At 45.3% G+C, this 17,778-nt stretch overlaps 1 protein-coding gene across 2 annotated transcripts in view; it reads right to left on the minus strand.

Annotated features, from left to right (window-relative positions):
* The window catches only part of LOC143220392 (growth arrest-specific protein 2), a 33,402-nt gene extending 15,624 nt beyond the window's left edge, over positions 1–17,778 (minus strand). Inside the window, exons 1-2 of one of the 2 annotated variants that reach the window (XM_076446054.1) lie at positions 17,566–17,778; positions 2,340–2,775 (exon numbers count right to left, since the gene is read on the minus strand). In XM_076446054.1, the coding sequence (XP_076302169.1) occupies positions 2,340–2,559 (220 nt within the window). In that variant the 5' untranslated portion in view covers positions 2,560–2,775; positions 17,566–17,778. Of the gene's footprint in view, positions 1–2,339; positions 2,776–16,748; positions 17,517–17,565 lie in introns of those variants that run through there. The other variant, XM_076446047.1, reaches the window with a different exon arrangement.

Genomic DNA, 17,778 nt, shown 5'->3' on the forward strand with positions numbered 1-17,778 from the left:
TTCTTCCAATCTGTTTCTCGGCGATCCTACTGGGAACGTGCCGGTTCTTCGCGAGTAACGCGGTCTAATCGGAAAACTTTCACCAGCTTTGAAATTCGCGAAGTTATCGGTCCGAGGATCATCGAGAATATCGGGTATCGATGTTCCCGCTACAGTTTGCTTTATGAAATTGAGGAGAAAAACAACTGGCGTGGCAAATTAGTGATATCGATCTCTTGGAGCTTTTCTTCGGCTAGTCCGCACCACCTTGAGAAAACGTACAGCACGAAACACTTGGAGGATGATGGATTAATTCGGAGGTTTCTCATTAGAGATTCTAGATTATGTTAATTGGAGGATAAATCTGAGATGTACGGCTAGCTTGTTAGTGGATCAAGGATTTTATGGGTTTATTCGTTCTTGTTCCTCGGGAACACGTTCTCGATGTATCAGCGGAATTGGAAGGGAAAGTTATTGTGACATTTATACGAGATAATGGATCGGTTTAATAACTTCCTGTAAAAGCGCATTTATTCTTTAAATATCAGATGGAATAAGTGCGTGGTGTCGTTCCGAACGATCTGATAGCTCCCGAGCTAGGAGAGTTTATTGGAACTTTAATAAGATCTTCAGAATGCGGCGGGACACATTCAGGATTCTGGTTCCGATAGACTGATCCATAAAGATCTGTATCTGCGTAAATATTTGTTATTCATTGCATCAAAGATTATTAAAAGTTTAAAATTGCCAGGCTAGGTGCACCAAACTCTGTTACACCGCACTAAATGGTCTGTAACTTCGTTATTTTTGCGAATCAGACTGTAAACTTTCGAGAGCACATTCTCGAAATGTGCCTGCTTTTGATTCACGTAAAAAAGTCTCGCATTAACGTCCAAAGCGAAAGTTGCTGAAACACCGGCAGATCTTTGGCGAATCCGTTCCGAAAATACAAGATCTCGGATGAAGTCCGAATAATCGAATCGCGTAACACGCGGTAGGAATTGCCAAGTGGAGTCAGTGCGTCGCGATTGAAATTTCGTCCACGAGGACAGCGATGGTCTCGGGCGATTTTTTTCGCGTGTACTTGCGTGACGGTGCGCCGAAAACACGACGAAACGAAAGGCCAAATGTTACGAATATCCTTTCCCACGTCGCCGTCGTCGTGCCAGATGCGAGCCTTTTGTGCAGCGCAAGAGCCGCGTGCACGCCACATCCGATGCGTGATCCGATCTTCGTAACCAAGCCTTCCTACGAGGATTGTGTTAACAAAATACGCGAAAAATATCCACGGAGATGAGTTTGCAACTAGTGTAGAACGAGTTGATCGTTGCATCACAGCGCAACTTTCGCGCACCGCGAAAAATCGAAGCCCAACCGTGCCCGCATGAATATTCAAAGATCCGCGCTTTCCACGCACGGAAGAAATATTAGGGGATTGCGTAAAACTGCTAGAGAAATTCGCGAACCACCGAAGTCGAAGCCTCGGCGATGAATCAGTCAGATTAGGAGAGTTGCGCTAGCGTTACGGCGATGAACAGGCCGAACTTCCGTGGCTTCCTTTCATCAATCAGAAGAATCATTGATTATCGGCTAATGGCTATCGGAAATTTCCACCGGAAAGCTGCATCATTGGCCTGAATGCGAGGCTCGCTCATCAGTCAAAAGTTCTATGGAAAATAGCATCCTCGACGCGTATTGGAAGGATCGCTCGAAACGGAACACTTAATTGGCCACGCCGATATGTTGCAAACGCGAAGGAAAGCACCGGACAAAAAGCGGAGTACTGGCGACTCAACGATCCTAATTAAAATTGGATCGCTCGAACCACAAGAACTTCCCTTTCGTTTCAACATGCTCGTCACACCTTGCGCGCGGATCAACAGATGAAAGTCGCGCCGATTGTTACGGAAAAATTCGATTGTTTTCGAAGGTCTCGCAGAAACGCTAACGGTACTTCCTCTCGGATTTTGATATTTGATATTCGAGATATTCGCAAAAATATTTTTTAAGTTTTTAAAAAAGCTGAACGAGACTGCCTGTTGTTTGCATAGGAAAAAGCTGTTCAGAATGTGGAGATTTATGACTGGACTGCGGATTTTCATGCGAAATAAAAATGTTCTGCATTGATTGTGAGAAGCAGAAGTAAAAGAAAAATTAATTTTATCCCGTAATAACTTTGTTACGTTGAAAACAATATTACTGTTTCATATTGCATTCAACCAATTTTTTCATAAGTGCATAAAGATCCGCGGTCTATTTATAAGATATTTGAATAGCATTCAAGTTTACCGTCTATCCGAGATACGTCGAGAGGCGAGGCCCGCGAGCCCGGATTTGGAAGTCTCTGTGTAAGTACTCACTCAACGTTTTATTGATCCAATCGGCGAGGTCCTCCTGAAGCGGCAGCAACTGTCTGCTTTGGGCCGAGTGGAGACGCTCGTGATAGAACTCCGCGAACTCTTCCTCTTCCGGCGAGGGTCTCGGTACGTCCGCGCGATTGAACACAGTCACCGAGGATGGCCCCCAGCTGCTGCGATATCGAGTGTGCTGGGAAGGCGGGAATCGGTTGGCGTACGACATCCTGGAGGCTGAAGGCTGGAGGCAGAAAGGGCTCTCGAGAGTATCCCGATGGCCTGCACCGGCTCCCCCCGGTTCGTCTTGGCCCGGACGTTTAGTCCCTTTTCAGCCTGCAGTGTTCTCCCTATTTAGATGCACCACCGGATTCCTCGGCTTTCAGACTGCCGACGAGTAGAAGGCGACGCTGTGCAATGCAGCGCGTCTGGCGATTACGTGACCCTACACAACAGAAAGAACGATCGTGTTATGTTATCGCGCTCGTTACACGAACGATGTAAAAGTCGCGTTACCATCCGGCATGTGGCTGTTACTTTTCCGAAGCTTCGATTCTCCGAAGACTCGAAGGAACGAAGTTTCGAATCAGATGAAGTTGTACTGATATAAGCATTGTGTGTCATAAATAGACTGCAGATTTGATGCATTTATGACAAAAATGGGTAAGCACAACTTAAAGCAGTAGACATATTAAGAAGATTTAAAGACGTTAGTGTGTATTGGTTTCAGCTTGATCAGATAATTAAAAGAAGAAAGAAATATTTATTTTGCTCCTTTGTCTTGCAATCAATGAAAACATTTTTTATTTTGCAAAAAGATCCGCAGTCTAGTCATAAAATATTGGGGTATTTGTGTAAAACATAGGCTTTTTAAAATTTTGTTTTTAAATATTGCATTGTCATCCAGTTCTGAGCTATGTTTAAAATTTCAAGTCTCTAGCTCATCGGGAAGTTAGTTTAAAATCAATTGCAAAATTTGTACCGAACAGGCAAACAGACAGACAAGAAAGCAAGCTAATAAAAACGTAGTAAAATGCCCGACTTCAATTTTTCAGCTGTGGTGGCGTATTTTTTCGAAAGGTTGGAGTGTCCAATCACTTTTTACAGTCACTGTAATCGTATCAAGTATAACATAACAGCGAAATTTCGAAGTTCAAAAAAAAGATAATCCGGCACGGTTTACTTTGATTATTTTTTCTCTATCAAGTAGACACTCGCGAACGAGCGGTGGTCGCCTCTCGAAAGAGAAAGATTATTCGCGGGATCGAGCGATACGATGATGCCGGAGGACGTAACATCGTTGGTCGTCCCTTTCAAGCCATAAACGGGACATAAGCGAGACCGAGTGGTTCAAGACCTCCGGAGAGCACACTTTTAGTGCGCCGGTTGACTGGCAGCAAGGAAACGGCGCGCGTTTCAAGTGCGTTTTGGGAATGAATGGGTTTTATGTTGCGGGTGTCTGTTTGAAGGAGGTCCTTCAATGTTTGATAGTAGCTTCGGTATCTTTTCGGCAGTTGGATCAACGAGTAGACAATCCAGGTATGTACATACTCCCTTTACGGATAACTGACACAGTACATGAAATTCAGCCTTCCCCGTCCGTTGCAAACCGCCTCAAGGTATCCCAGGGCGGTTCTCCGAGAAGGTATAAATTTTCATAAGCCTGCGAACGCCTCTGTGTTTAAACGGCACTCAAGTTCGTTATTAGCATTCATCGATCTCGCGAGTAAGCCTCGCGGCTTTGCGGAATACGCGTCGCGTGGGACTGGATGATCGAACGGCGGAGGTATTAAAAACCGGGGGGAAAACGTCCGTACGATTTTCATAAATCCTTCGTGGTCGATCGGAGGACGTGTCAGCCGCCACCGCCGCCGCCTCCGGTGACGCAAATCCGTCTCTGATGCAAGAATGCGCTGCAGATCGATGAAATGAAATCCCAGTAATCGTCTCGAGTGACTTCGGCGGGCAAACCTACGAGTGTCCTTCGACATCGATCCATTAACGTGTGTCGTCACTGGTTCTGGCCCACGTAACGCAATCCCTGGTAAACAGGTGACACGGCTGGAAAACGCGCGCGTCCAGGTGACGAGATACGTTTTCTGTGTCCTCAGTGCTTCGAGATGCGGCCAATTTTTCTTGGACGATCGAATAATAGCAATCTGACCGCGAGAAACCTGATATTTTTCGCCTACCGCTTCAACAGCGAAATAGAACTGCGCGATGGAAGCGGCGTTTTCTCGCGGCTAAAGGCCGCCGCGTGGGCGAGGGATATCACCTCGCGATGAAGCTCTTCATAAATCAACCGGCCGCGGTGATCGATTATCCAACGACGGCCCGCCAATTAATGCCGATTTCGCGTTATCATGACAAATCGAGCAAAGAGCAACGTGTCGGGCTCAAGGTAACACAGTCTGCATCGCGAACAAGCAAGATAACGAGTTCGCGTCAGAACGTTGTTTGCTTTGACACGAGTATCTCTTAATTACGAGACCTTGCGGATGCACTAGACCACGCAGTTCGCTTAGGCTTATACACGGTACGTCTGAAAAATAACGGGATTGGGAATATACAGGGTGAGGCACCTAAAACTTGCGCCGAAAATATCTCTCCGTGAATATCCTTGTTTCTATCAACACAAGAAAATGTTTCAGGCAGAAAATGTTTGGTTGGCACGAACATTTTCAAGAATAACACCTTCGAATTATCCGACGTATTATACGTGGTAGTTTTATTCATTGGCTATAATGTTACACGAATCAAAATATGTACGTCGTTCATTGGTACTGCAGGTATATAAAAATCGTTTACCTAAATACATTCTTTTTTCTATTTGCCTACATTTATGGCACGGTCGACCATCCGAGAGATTTTCAACAATTGTGGCAATTAGGTTTTACGACTTCTACATTCAATTTAGCCTCCCAGGTCAAAAAAAGGTTCAGTCGGTAGAGATTAGCGTCAGTGTAACAGTGAAACTCGAAGGTTATGTTTATTTTGATCAATCGGAGTCGTAACTGCAGCAAATAACGTTTCTCTGAACGGCGCTTTCTCTAAGTGCGTCTCCGAAACCGAGAATTTGCATAAATATCGACAATTTAAGACCGAATGATTGAATTGGTTCGCGCAGTTCGTCCGCGGCCGCGGTCGTAATCGTTGGAAAGTCCGTTCTGGTGATTTCAACGCGTGGTAATAATAACAGCGTTGGTGCTCGAAACGGTACGTAACTTCCGAGTTTCATGAAATAAACATGCCTTGCCGATCGTACGACGTCGAACAATCTTGCAAAGGACGCACCCACGCGACAAATACGTCTATGGTGATTTATCCGTGACAAATGTGATTTTTACGAAGTGAAACAAGAAGAAACGTGATAGTGGCGTAGTGCTGATGTGATAGCAGTGTTTTGCCACCTAAACAGAACTGTATTTGTTACTCCGTGTCTTGGCACAGTGAATACGATCGGGAGCAGTCGTCTGCAAACAGTTGTCGTTTCGGAACGAGCTCGCGCGCGAGATAAGCGTCGAGCATCTCGTTATTCAATCAGGAAAACCGCGTCAAAGTCCAGGACCGTGGAGCAACGACCGCCTAACAATCGCACTCGTCGCTCGCATAATCGGCGAATAGGATCGGCGATAGCTCGTGCGGCTTCGTCGACGGTTCCCAGAAAGTTTGCCATGGTCGTGAAACGGCGCAAACGACTGTTGTGCGACTCGTCACGCAGACATCCGCCATACCAACACGGCGCGCGGCGCGGCGCGGCGCGGCGGGTCGGCTCGCGTCCGGTTTGTAGTACGAGGCTCTGGCGTGCGTGGGCGACAAACCCATTGCATCCGAGCATTGCATTCGAGCACGTGTAGCACACTGACACACCGCTATAGACGACAATCGTCCTCCCGTGATCGTCGAATGGGGACCTCCGCGAGACGATGTCCGCGCTTGTCGCCTGCGTACACGGCGAGATCTTTCGACCTAGTCGCGAAACACCGGGCCGTGTTTATTAATTTAAGTTGAATGGTGAGGCGCCACTAAGAATTGACGTACCATTATCCAAAATATTGTTTACATTATTAAATATGTCGGTATCCAGTGCGCTGATGTCTTTAAATCTTTTTAATATGTCCACTGCTTTAAATTGTGCTTACCCATTTTTGTCATAAATGCATAAAATCCGCAGTCTACTAATCAATTACTAAACATTCAGCTATTGTATAAGCTATCATACCAATTTCATGTCCATAAAATTTCAAAAATCATAGGTCATATAGAATAGAAATATTCTAGCTAGAATAGATGTTAGGGACGGAGATGTTAAATGCAAAATGTGAATATCTTTGAAAAGTTACGAACGAGATTTAAATGGACGGGTGCCCGCGTGACTTCTGTGTACAGCGAGTCCTCGACATGCGCGGATTCTTGGAAGCGAATCAGAAAACCAATTCCGAACTGTGAAATTCGTCGTTTGATTGGCAGAACGGGAGCTTTGTCGGTACATACATATGCGACACAAACGAAGATAAATGTTTACTTGCGTACAGCGTTGAATTTTCCTTTCGAGCGTATTCGTAACCTTTCATCGGGGAGCACTGGAACGAATTAACTGCGTAAGTCGAGGACTTACTAATAGAATTCGCAGGATTGTCGGATCGAAGCGAGGAACGCTCTGATTCGAAAGTTTCCGCGACGCCGAGAAGTTCGCCGAGGAAACGTTGACGCGGTCCAGTTCGCCCGCCGCGCATTCAACATTCACCGCGCTAATTTCAAAAGCGTCTTTTCACTACCCTCGCGCGGAGGGAAAACCCTTAATTAGAGCGGCCGAGTAAGTCTCTGAGAAGCCTGGCTTTCTATCTGTCAAGGAAAACAGCGTGTGTCCATGACGGAGGCAGATAAGGTATGTACATATTACTACATATGTACTTGACAGGCAGATCTGTGCTCGTGCACGTCGAAAATTTCTCCTGCAGAACACGCTCGAATGTACTCTGCATCCCCTGGAGCGTGATTATCTTAATAAATTCAGGATTAAATCGTCCGCGCTTTCATCCGAGCCGGGATTTTTGTTCGCTGAAACTATTCGTCCCGATAAATTAAGAGAAAGACGCTCTGGGCGATCGAATTTTTACGCGCACCTTGGAATTAACGTTCATAACGATCATGATGATTGAAAAAGTTGAATTTGAATTAAAACGATGCGATGTGAGATAACTGATTAACTCGTTTCCTTTCAATTTTCACTTATACCACTTTCATAATTATGGGCACATTTGTGATAGTACCTTTTTCATTGTAAAACATTATATGAAGGAACGAAAGGATAAAGGAGCAATGTTTCCATCTGTTCGTATCATGGACTACTTGGTACGCGAATGAAATTGAAATATGATTGCGGTAGGTGGTTCTCTGGTCGTAAATTTCTCAATTAAGAGGAACAAGGTACCAAGTAATATAAAATACCGTGCTTCCGGCGGATCTACCGTATCGCTTTCATCACGTTCTCCCTCGGGTCGCCACGCGACTTTGTCGGTGCCTTTTAGGGATCAGCTCGACGACACTATCTCACCGCGTAATCCGCCGCCCACGCGTTCAAGAATTACGCGGCTGGCAAAACTCGCGCGGACGTAAACAACGGGCGTGTACAGTGTACAGCCGCCGCTGGCAAGGATCTACTGCGGAGTCGTAAAATAAGGACGACGCAATGGTTTCAGCCCAGGAACGAATTAAACCAGAAGACGTGCTTTATCGTGAGCACAGATTCAACGCCACTGTTCCAGCGGTATCCGATCGAGGACCGTCCAATTCGATTCTCCAGAGTTCGGGCGACTACCTGCTAGCTAGGGAACAGTTAGGTTAAGCCCTACACTATAATCCTGCACGGCAGACTCGATGGGATCGGTGGACAGAAATTATATTTGAAGATTTTATCATTGACAGAAAAATTTATTTTCCGCGAAGAATACAAAGGAGATTTGTCTAAAATTCAAAATTATGAACATGATTTCTGGTTCTCATTTCACGAACTGAATCTGTCCCTCGGTGCCAAATTGAAACACTGATATAAAATCGTTAAAATAACCAGGCTATTTACTTGTTAAAGTTTACATCTTAGGTGTTCCGGTTATGTGTTTCGAATTAGAAAAATAAAAGTCATGAATAGACTGCGGATCTTTATGCAAAATAAAAAATGTTTGCATTGATTGCAAGACACAGGAGCCAAATAAAAATTTCGTTCTTCTTTTAATGATCTTATTAAGGTGAAACTAGTACACTGGTTGCCTGAAATATTCTTAATACCTCCACTGTTTTAAATTGTAATTACCCATTTTTGCCATAAATGCATAAAATCCGCAGTCTAGTCATGAATTTTCGGACAAATTTACCAGCAAATAACGGAACAGTATCACTTACTTCGAGAAAACTGTGTGAAATCGTCACAAGGGACGGATGAGGGTTGATTCGTCGAATGATACATTCGTTCACGGAGAGAACCACCCTCGGGAATCGCAACGAATGAAAATTACGCCTATACAGAGCCGCGAACTGTAACGCTGAACGGATTGGCATTTCGTATGCGTCGTGAACAGTTGGAGCTCCTTCACGCAACAATCGTGGAATAAATATGTAAAGGAAAAATGATTAACCCAATTTCCTTAATTACAGACACAGTTTCGCAACAGTCGGCGGAAATCTGTTATGTTAAAGACAAAAGGTGTTACGGAAGATTCGCGCAACATTGGTAGCATGAAGTTGCAGGGCTCAATGTTGGAATGACTGGATGCTTTTAGTGTCTTATCAGTGCATCTACATTAAAGAAATAGAGCTAAAGAAGACAGGGGCACATTTTCTCTCAGGTGAGACGGCTTTTTTTTTAAAGCATTTCAGAAACACTCGAGTCGAACAAATAGCCAGTTGTGTCGTGTGCGAGAGCTGAATTAATCCGAGTCTGATGCAATTTACTGAAACCTCGAGAGTGCATTCAACGTCCACGATCTCAGACTTCCGTCTACTGAGCGTGCCTTTTATTCTTTTTTTACTCCTATTAACTCCTTCAGCGTCTGATTCAGTATGGACGATGCTTACGGTAACTAATTATATCTATAGTAGGAGTAAGTGTTGCTATGTAGATTATTATTTCGTCTGTTCATCTAAATTTCTCCTATCAAGCCAACAAACTGGTGATTTCTGTGTCAAGATCACAGAACTTTCGATGGAGCGACGATTTTTGTTTTAAATTAAAGAAGGGAAAATAGGGAGATATTATAATCATCTCAATGAAAAAATTAGGATTTCATTAAACAAAATCCTGAGGTAGTAGACAAATTTTGCCAAAAATTTGGAAAAAAATCTTAGCACAGGTTTTTAAAGTTGAAAAACATTCGTACCGTAATCTCTCTCTTTCTCCCATATCCTGCAATATTTCAGCTTTAATTTGAAAAGGAAATCGTCGCTCTATCTCATTTCTATCGAAAGTTCTTTGGTTTTGGCACAGAATTGATCGTATTGGCCCACTGTGCGCCGCGCTGGTGTCGAGATTTTGTTTACTCGCTATCCTTTTCCACGTTCGTCGTTCTAGCTACGAGAGATCACAAAAAAGTGTCCGTGTACACGATATAAGCGACATTTGGGTTCCGTCGGTGGATCGGTCGCGCGTGCGACGTCCTCCGTTCTGAATTTCCGGTGTCCGAGCGGCGCGATTCAGTTCGATTTCAGGAGCGTAGAAAGCGTCGCGTAGCCGCGGGGCAGGAATCTCTCGCTGGATCCGGCACACGTATCGCGCGCACACTTTTTATTTCAATGCCAGTCGGTGAGGAACGAGATCGAAGGAATTCTGACGTGGGTACAAATGGCGCGGCATCACCCGGCTAATTAAATCGCATAAACAGAGCGTGCCTGTCCAATTACCGTTCCACGGAGACTATACGTTTCTGCGTGGTTTGACCGGGCATCGCGGATACCAGCAGCGTAGAATGGCAACCAGGTTGCATCGAGGTTCCCTCGTACCCGGCTAACGACGCTAGATAGAGGTGCACAAGTTATTAGAATCAGCCTGTGCACGCCAGACCACAACGGGACAGAGAAGAGAGGGCCCAGCAAAACGAAAAGAGAGAAAGAAAAATGTTTCCTTCCTGACGCGAAGCCACCGCGAACGTAAATAAAACCAGTCAACCCTGTCACCCTTTGAAGCTGCCTCTCCTAATGACCCCCGGGGAACAGCCCGAAGAACCCACGAGGGAGAAAATTACTGTTTATAACAACCGGTCGCCATTCTCCTGATTAAAACTTTCCGTAATTGCTTCTATCAATCTCTATAGGGTGTCTCGTGGAAGTTGAATGCACCGTACACCGGTGAAAGGGTCAGTTAACCCTGAAGAGATTGGAAGAGACCCTTCCTCGGATCGTCGGCTACAAAATGTTATGAATACAGCCGTTCGCGGGCCAGTTTGAATCTCTTTTTCACTATTGATCGAGTCGAAGATTCGGATCGGTTCTAATTACTTCTACATTGTTCGAAAACAAAGTGTTTAATATTGAACTTTGTATTGAACAATTGAAAATTTGATACTATTACGAGCACAAGTCTGTCCGCAACCGAGATCGCCTAATTGGACGATCGATCCCGCACCGCGACCGAATCGCTCGGCAAACAAATACATCGACGAAACGAGCCCGGCCGGTTACGATTAATTCCATTACCGTCGTAAACACGGAAGCGAAGCACGCCAGGGCAAGGAAATGGAAAACGATAGGTTGCTGTCGGGTTGGTTTGCACGGCTCGCGTCGCGAGTAGAAAGTCAAAATCGTGCTTGTGTAATTTTCGTCGGACTTGCTCGCGGTGCCTCGGGGTTTTGCGCGCGCGGTCCTGCCGAGAAATGGCTCTAAAGCGCGGTAATGCTCCGTTAGCGGTAATAAGATTGAAGTAATAAGTAACAGTTTTGGAGCGTGACCATCGCGAGCGCGTGTGGGTATGTACGGGCTTGTTGCTCCACAGTCCACAGCGTTCCACTAATCGCACGAGGAATTCCTTGTGCCGCGAGCCAAAGCTACTCGCGAGCCAACCAGCAACGAAAGAGCAACGCCGCGAAAGTCCGTCAATCGATAACTCTTCTCTCGGCGCGGCGCGGCGCGTCCCTCTTTTCCTTCTTTTCCTCCTCGAATCGGTAAAAATAGGAAACCGTCGCTATCGGCGTTTCCGGTGAAAGGAGACGCTACCTGCTACGCCTCATCCTGCCCGTACCTAAATCCAGTGACACGAGATTAGCGTCTCGAAGTTCAGCAAAACGCGCGTTTCCTTTCGAACGTTGCACACTTTGGATCTCATTTACTCGTTTAATCCGCGACGCCGAGTAGAATCTTCATCGAGATGTCAATAATTCACGGGATATTTCACATTTTTTATGGATACTTCTTGTAGTAAAGTACGTTTCTTATTGATAGAAAAGTGTTTGCATCGATTGCAAGACACAGGAGCCAAATAGAAACTTCTTTCTTCTTTTAATTGTCTCGTTAAGCTGAAAATAGGACACCGACGTCCTTAAATCTTCGTAATTTGTCCACTGCTTTAAATCGCACGTGCTCATTTTCGTCACAACTGCATAAAATCCGCAGTCTACTTATTAATTAACGTTGACCAATTATTAGTTCGACGATATATCGTGAATAAAACAGGAAGATGATCGAAATAGAGTCGTGTTTGGTGACCGACGCGACGCGGCAGTCGGACGCGAAGTTAGCGCCTCAGTTTTAGTATCGAATAATACGCGCGTATCCTTTCGAACATTATCCTGCGGGACGCCGTGCGGTGAAATCTCCTGTTGTGTGGTCTAGGGCACAGACAAGGGGAAGAAGGTATTGATGCGTGTCGTCCCAAAGAAACAGGATTAGTATAGAGTTTCCTAGAGTCTAAAGTGTCCGCGCGAGTTTAGCGAATTTTAAGAGAATCACATTGAGAATGTTCGCGCGGTTGCGCAAGAGGGTTTACGCTTGCAGGAAATAGAATATAGCTTTCGTAAAAACGTCCGACAGAAATTACATGACTGCAGGATATCGCAACGAAGCGATAGCTAGTATAATATCCGAGCGGCCTTCTTCGTTATCGGTTTCCTCAATTGATTTACATACGGAATTTTGAAGAAACCCGAGCCTTCTAGTAAGCTTACTTCGCGCGATGAATGACCCCCTTATTTCCGTGCGCTCTACCCCCAGAAAACGAGGAGTAGAATAAATACGAGCATTATGTTGTAGCCAGCCTATCTTCCCGGTTAATTAATACCGTTAATTAATAGTAACTCGAAAACTTCTCGACTAATCAATCTCGGATAAATTTCGTTCGACTCTTCGTGTTCTCACAGCTTCTATCTGAAATTACTTCTTATTTGTAATACCTTTTTTCAACCATAATCAAGTAAGTTTATCTGCTTTTTTGTTACATTTCTCTTCGTTTCAACTTTGTGAGTTTTTCCAAACTTGAACATCTTAAACTGTGTCGGAGATTTTCATTGTACAGCTAAGTACAACGTATCGGGACACTCCCAGGCTGATTGAGTCGTTCGAGTAAGTAAGCGGTCCCCTAATTACCGTGGCTGGAACATTAAGGAAACGACGGTACACTAAAGATAAGCCTGCAACCTGGTTGTCGTTTAGACTGCTCGCGGTTCGTCAAACAGCCATTAAGGGACTATCCATTGGTCGAAGAACGTTTTATCGACTAACGCCGTGAGCTCGTTTTCTTGCTATTTGCATGCAGCGGGCATTCCGGGAGCAAGTTCGTACAAAGTCGTGACTCCGTCAATCGTGGCCGGCGACATTTTTATTGTGAATCTGCGTTCACATGTGAAAAGTTCAACCGTGATCGCTCGGCTGCGCTTTCGCGCTGGGAAAAAGGTTTCTGAAACGAACAGCTTCTGGTGCTCGATGCAAACATTTAATTAAAAGTATTATCCATTTGTAGAGTGGCTGTTATTATCCAGAAAGAAGACTGACGAGGCAAAAATAATGAATTCAAGAGAATACCTTGAGCAATCGATTGACCGAAGCGCCTGCGATTGAGCAATTGCATTGTTCCCAGGAGAACTGTTTCAAAATGTTCATTCGCTGGGAGCATGCATGCGTTAATGAAAATGTAATTGCTGTGAATCATCCGTGTCGCGAAATTATAATTCTCTTCGTGTGCAGTCCAATCGAGTTGGTTTTGAACGTTGTATTATAAATTGTATACATAAAAATGAAATGTCAGACGCTTTCTGTCCCCGAGCTGTTAGGAAACGGTGTCTCTCTTTAATTTGGCGCCAGTAAAAATTGCCGTAGCGTTATTCAAAACAGTTTTAACCCGGCGTTAGTTAGGTGGGGTCTCACAGACCCCAGAGATTTTAGATTGATTGTAACATTGTAAGGATGATTCATTAGTTAAGTATTTTTGAATAATAAAAATTTAATTTCGTGGATCTGCGTTTTTACTCTGATAAATTGCAAGCCTCTTAAGCAATACCTAATCTTATAATTATGAAAAAGGTATTTATTTCTATAATACAATATATTATTTCGGTGGGTCTGTGAGACCCCACCTTACCAACGCCGGGTTAATATCATAAAAAATGCAAAAAGCTCAACCGTTGTATGAGAAAACAGGTTTAAACAGGTTTTGATTTTGGAATTAAAATTGCTTCGAGTCCAAGGGTTAATTTTACAATTTACTTTAGATCCTTGCGAAATGAACAATCACGAATATATCAAGCGAGAAAGAAGCCGTTGATAGTCCGTGGGTGTTGCGAACGCCAGTTGAGGAGTAGGGGATAGAAATCTAAATAATTAAATGATCAAGTCGAATTATAATTATCGAGTCACGTGTATTTTCGAGATACATTTAGTGGGCTGTAGCTTTGGCACTGGAATGCACTGAAGCTTGAGAGTATCATTTGTAGAATTGAAAAAGAAGGAGAATCAGGTCGTTAAGTCGGGTTCGCACGGTTTCAGCGTGAATCTATGTAATCGAGACTTGAATTTTCGAGGCATACTGCTCGTCAAACATTTGTCCCAGTAATTTATCAGCGACAAGAATTGCACGTCGACCGCATTAAAGGCAACCTCAATTACAGAAGATGGCGAAGATTCGTGTACTTGTAACACGTACATACACCGAGAGCAACGAGGCAAATATATGCTCGTCTATATACACGTAATGAGACTGGTACTGGTGGTGGCAGGCCGTTGTCCGACGCCTTAGAAATTCTTTAACGACTTTATGTTCGTACCGCGCGCACACCAAGAAACGCCATTTAAGCCAGGCTCGTCCCGGTAAAACCGCTCGTGTCGCGTCTGTCCTTTGAGAAACGTGGCCGAAAAGAAACGTGATCGCGCCGATTCGACGACGAGAACCATCTCGAACGTCGTCGTCGTCGTCGTCGTCGTCGTCGCCGCGCCGCGGTGCGCGGGTAAATTGCAAAACCGTCTCGACATCTGCGCCGTGAAATTGTTTTTCATTTTCTCCGGCCGGTCTCGTGTTTCGCGATCATTATTTCGCGACGAGAAAGCATTTTTCTCGTCCGCGGAACAACCAGCCATTCCTCTGCCAACGAGAAAACGCGGAATAAATTCGAACTTTAACTTTCTGCTACGCCTAACGCGCTTAACGCCGCCTTTTAATGAGCACACGGCAAAATAGAAACGCTTATATTAGAAAACCTAAAGCTGCGTCTACACTCTGCCCAACGCCCAGCAGCTTTTCTTTTTCTTTCTGAATTTTTGCCGAGAAATTCGAAGAAAGTGGTAGTAGCATTTGCAGATCTGAAATGTTTTGTTGAATTTTATAGTCTACCCTTTTTCGAACATTTTCTGAAGCCATAAATACACAAGGATCCGCAGTCTAGTAATAACATTTGTGTAATGACGTTTGTGGATTTTTTAGACTGTCCTTTGCGATGCGAGGTTCATTGAAACCTCCTGCCTTTCGAAGCTATCGCATCGAGGAGCGCGACGAGTGACGAAGCGGTGACAAGCAGCGCCAATCAATGTGTGTTCCCCTATCGAAGAGGTAAACACTGGCCAACAATGAGTGTTAATAAAGCACGAGAGGTTCAACTAATGGATAAGCACGCGGGGACGGTAGATTAGAGCTTCTGTTCGCGTAAGGCCACTATAAAAGAGTCGCAAGTTCAAAAGATAGCGTTTCCACGTGAACGTAAACATTTTTACACATATCCAAAACACGCTGCCTCGATAAAATTTCATCTCTCCTCTGAAAAACTTGAAGAAGTTAAACAGAAAATAAAAATGTGTTTTACGATTACTGAAAATTATATACATATAATACGATAAGAAAACGGCAAACAAACTGCCCGATAATTCTGTTGTCGACGTCAACCATCCACTCGTTGCATCCAATTTTCCATCGGCAACCAGCTCTGCTAATTTATTTCAATCGCGTTCAATTTACGCTAAACATTTTATCACACAAACGAAGGGTGATCGTCGACGGGGTGGCTGTTACTTATCGCTGCCTCTTTCGCGACGTCAAGTACCGGCAATTATCGGGGCACTCGTCGATTAATTACTGACGACTCAGACGTAGATATCGATTGAGTCGGAGAGAACCTCGTGGCCTCGCGAATCCCTTCTTTCGTCTCGCCAGTGCACTCTGTACTCGATCCACCTCGAAATCTGATTAAACGACAACGGACGACTGCCAGAATTTATACACTCTGCCGAACACTCTTCGTTAATATTCTCCAAGATTCACAGTGAGCTTCAAAGCAAGCGTCGCAAGGGATAAATCATCCCCTAAATCTTACACAGAGGAAGCTCGCATCCCTATCTCGAAAGAAGTTACTCCAACAATCTTCTCTACGAACAATTTTACTGTCCGATACTTCTCGAGGACACGTCGAAATTCGAATGACTGAGAAACTGAAACAATCTGAGGTAACATGTGCCAGCATCATCCGATACAGAGAAAACCAGTTCCAGCAATATTCTCTCCGTACAATTTCACCAGTGCTGTCAGAAATTCGAATTACTAAAAATCCGAGGTAACATGTGGCCGGCCTTATCCCAGGCAGAGAACCAGTTCGACGACTATCACGCCGGACGATTTCAGCATGGAACTTCTCGAGTGCTCTCCCGCATTGTTCCAAGACTCGTGAGAAATCAATATTGCTCCAGAATCGGCGAGAGCTATCATCCCCGAAATTTCAAGAGCCCCGAGGGGCTGCTGGCGTCTTTATCTCGCGCGACAATCGCGCACGGAGCATTGACTTGTCCCCGAGTGCTACGACGCGACCATAATAAGAACGCAGCCAATAACAAGTTAACCTTCCCTGATCGACACCCCTCTGCGTCTCGTCGTCGAGACGATCGTAAACCGACACCGCGCGCGTCAACGTCTACCGAGGTGTTCCGACTTCCGAGGGAATACAGATATTTTCGGCTTACCTGGCGAATCCCCGTAAACATGTCTCGTTTCCGGTCCCTGTGTGAGTCGCGACGGTTCACGTGAACGAGGACAACAACGATAACGAGAGAACACTGTACATATTCCGGGTGACGCGCACAAGCAGACGCGCACTCGTCGATCATCCGATCGCAACTGCAGCCCTTCGGTGCCGGTGCCGGTGCCGGTGCCGGTTCCCTCGTTCCCTGTGTTGCCGGTGCCCGAGAGGAAGAGAGGGTGGGAGAGAACTCCGTCGAAGAGGGAGAGAGAGAGAGAGAGAGAGAGACCGCAGGATACCGGAAAAAAGGAGAGCGAGAAAGAGGTGTTGTCGAGACGGACGAGCGCGCCCCGCTGCGCTGTTCCACGAGTCGCTCGCTATTGCGTGTTCCCTGCGTGTAGATACGTGTGTCGAGCACTCACCACGCGGGACCCACAGTTCGCGAAACAGACACAGGAGACTCACGTTCTCCCTTCAACGATATAAACCGCAAACACGTAGAAATTCGACGCTGAAAACTGGCCCAGAAACGTTCCGCCCGTCTCGAGTCCGAGTCAGAAGGCTGAACGCTCCGCTGGTCTACATACTTCGATGCACGATTATGATTTAGCTTATCGGATTCAATCCTATCCGCAAACTGGTCCCCGGGTGGAACGAATGTAGAGACTTCGCTAGACGAATCAAGGAAACGTTGGCGTAGACGTCTTCAAAAGTCCAAGTACTTTCCTGGCCAGGCACAACGCCTGATTACAGTGATTACGTATCTGCTGCCCCCGTTCTACTCCTTGGAGGTTCGAATGTACAAGCCTACTGGGTCTTACCAATCAAGGAGACTAAGTTGATCCTTCGGACCGATCACTGAAATTTTGGATACCCTCCAAACACGAGCGTGATTTTCCTGTAAAGGAGCCAGAATTCGTTCTTCCGGATGTCTCAATTTTTCACGACATCTCACTCCCCTCTTTAGTTTTGTCCGTGGATCACTCGAGATCACGCCACGTGCAGAGACCGGCCCGGCGACCGTGCACCGTAAA

This window comes from Lasioglossum baleicum, chromosome 2, assembly GCF_051020765.1.
Source record: "Lasioglossum baleicum chromosome 2, iyLasBale1, whole genome shotgun sequence".
NCBI classification, from domain to species: domain Eukaryota; kingdom Metazoa; phylum Arthropoda; class Insecta; order Hymenoptera; family Halictidae; genus Lasioglossum; species Lasioglossum baleicum.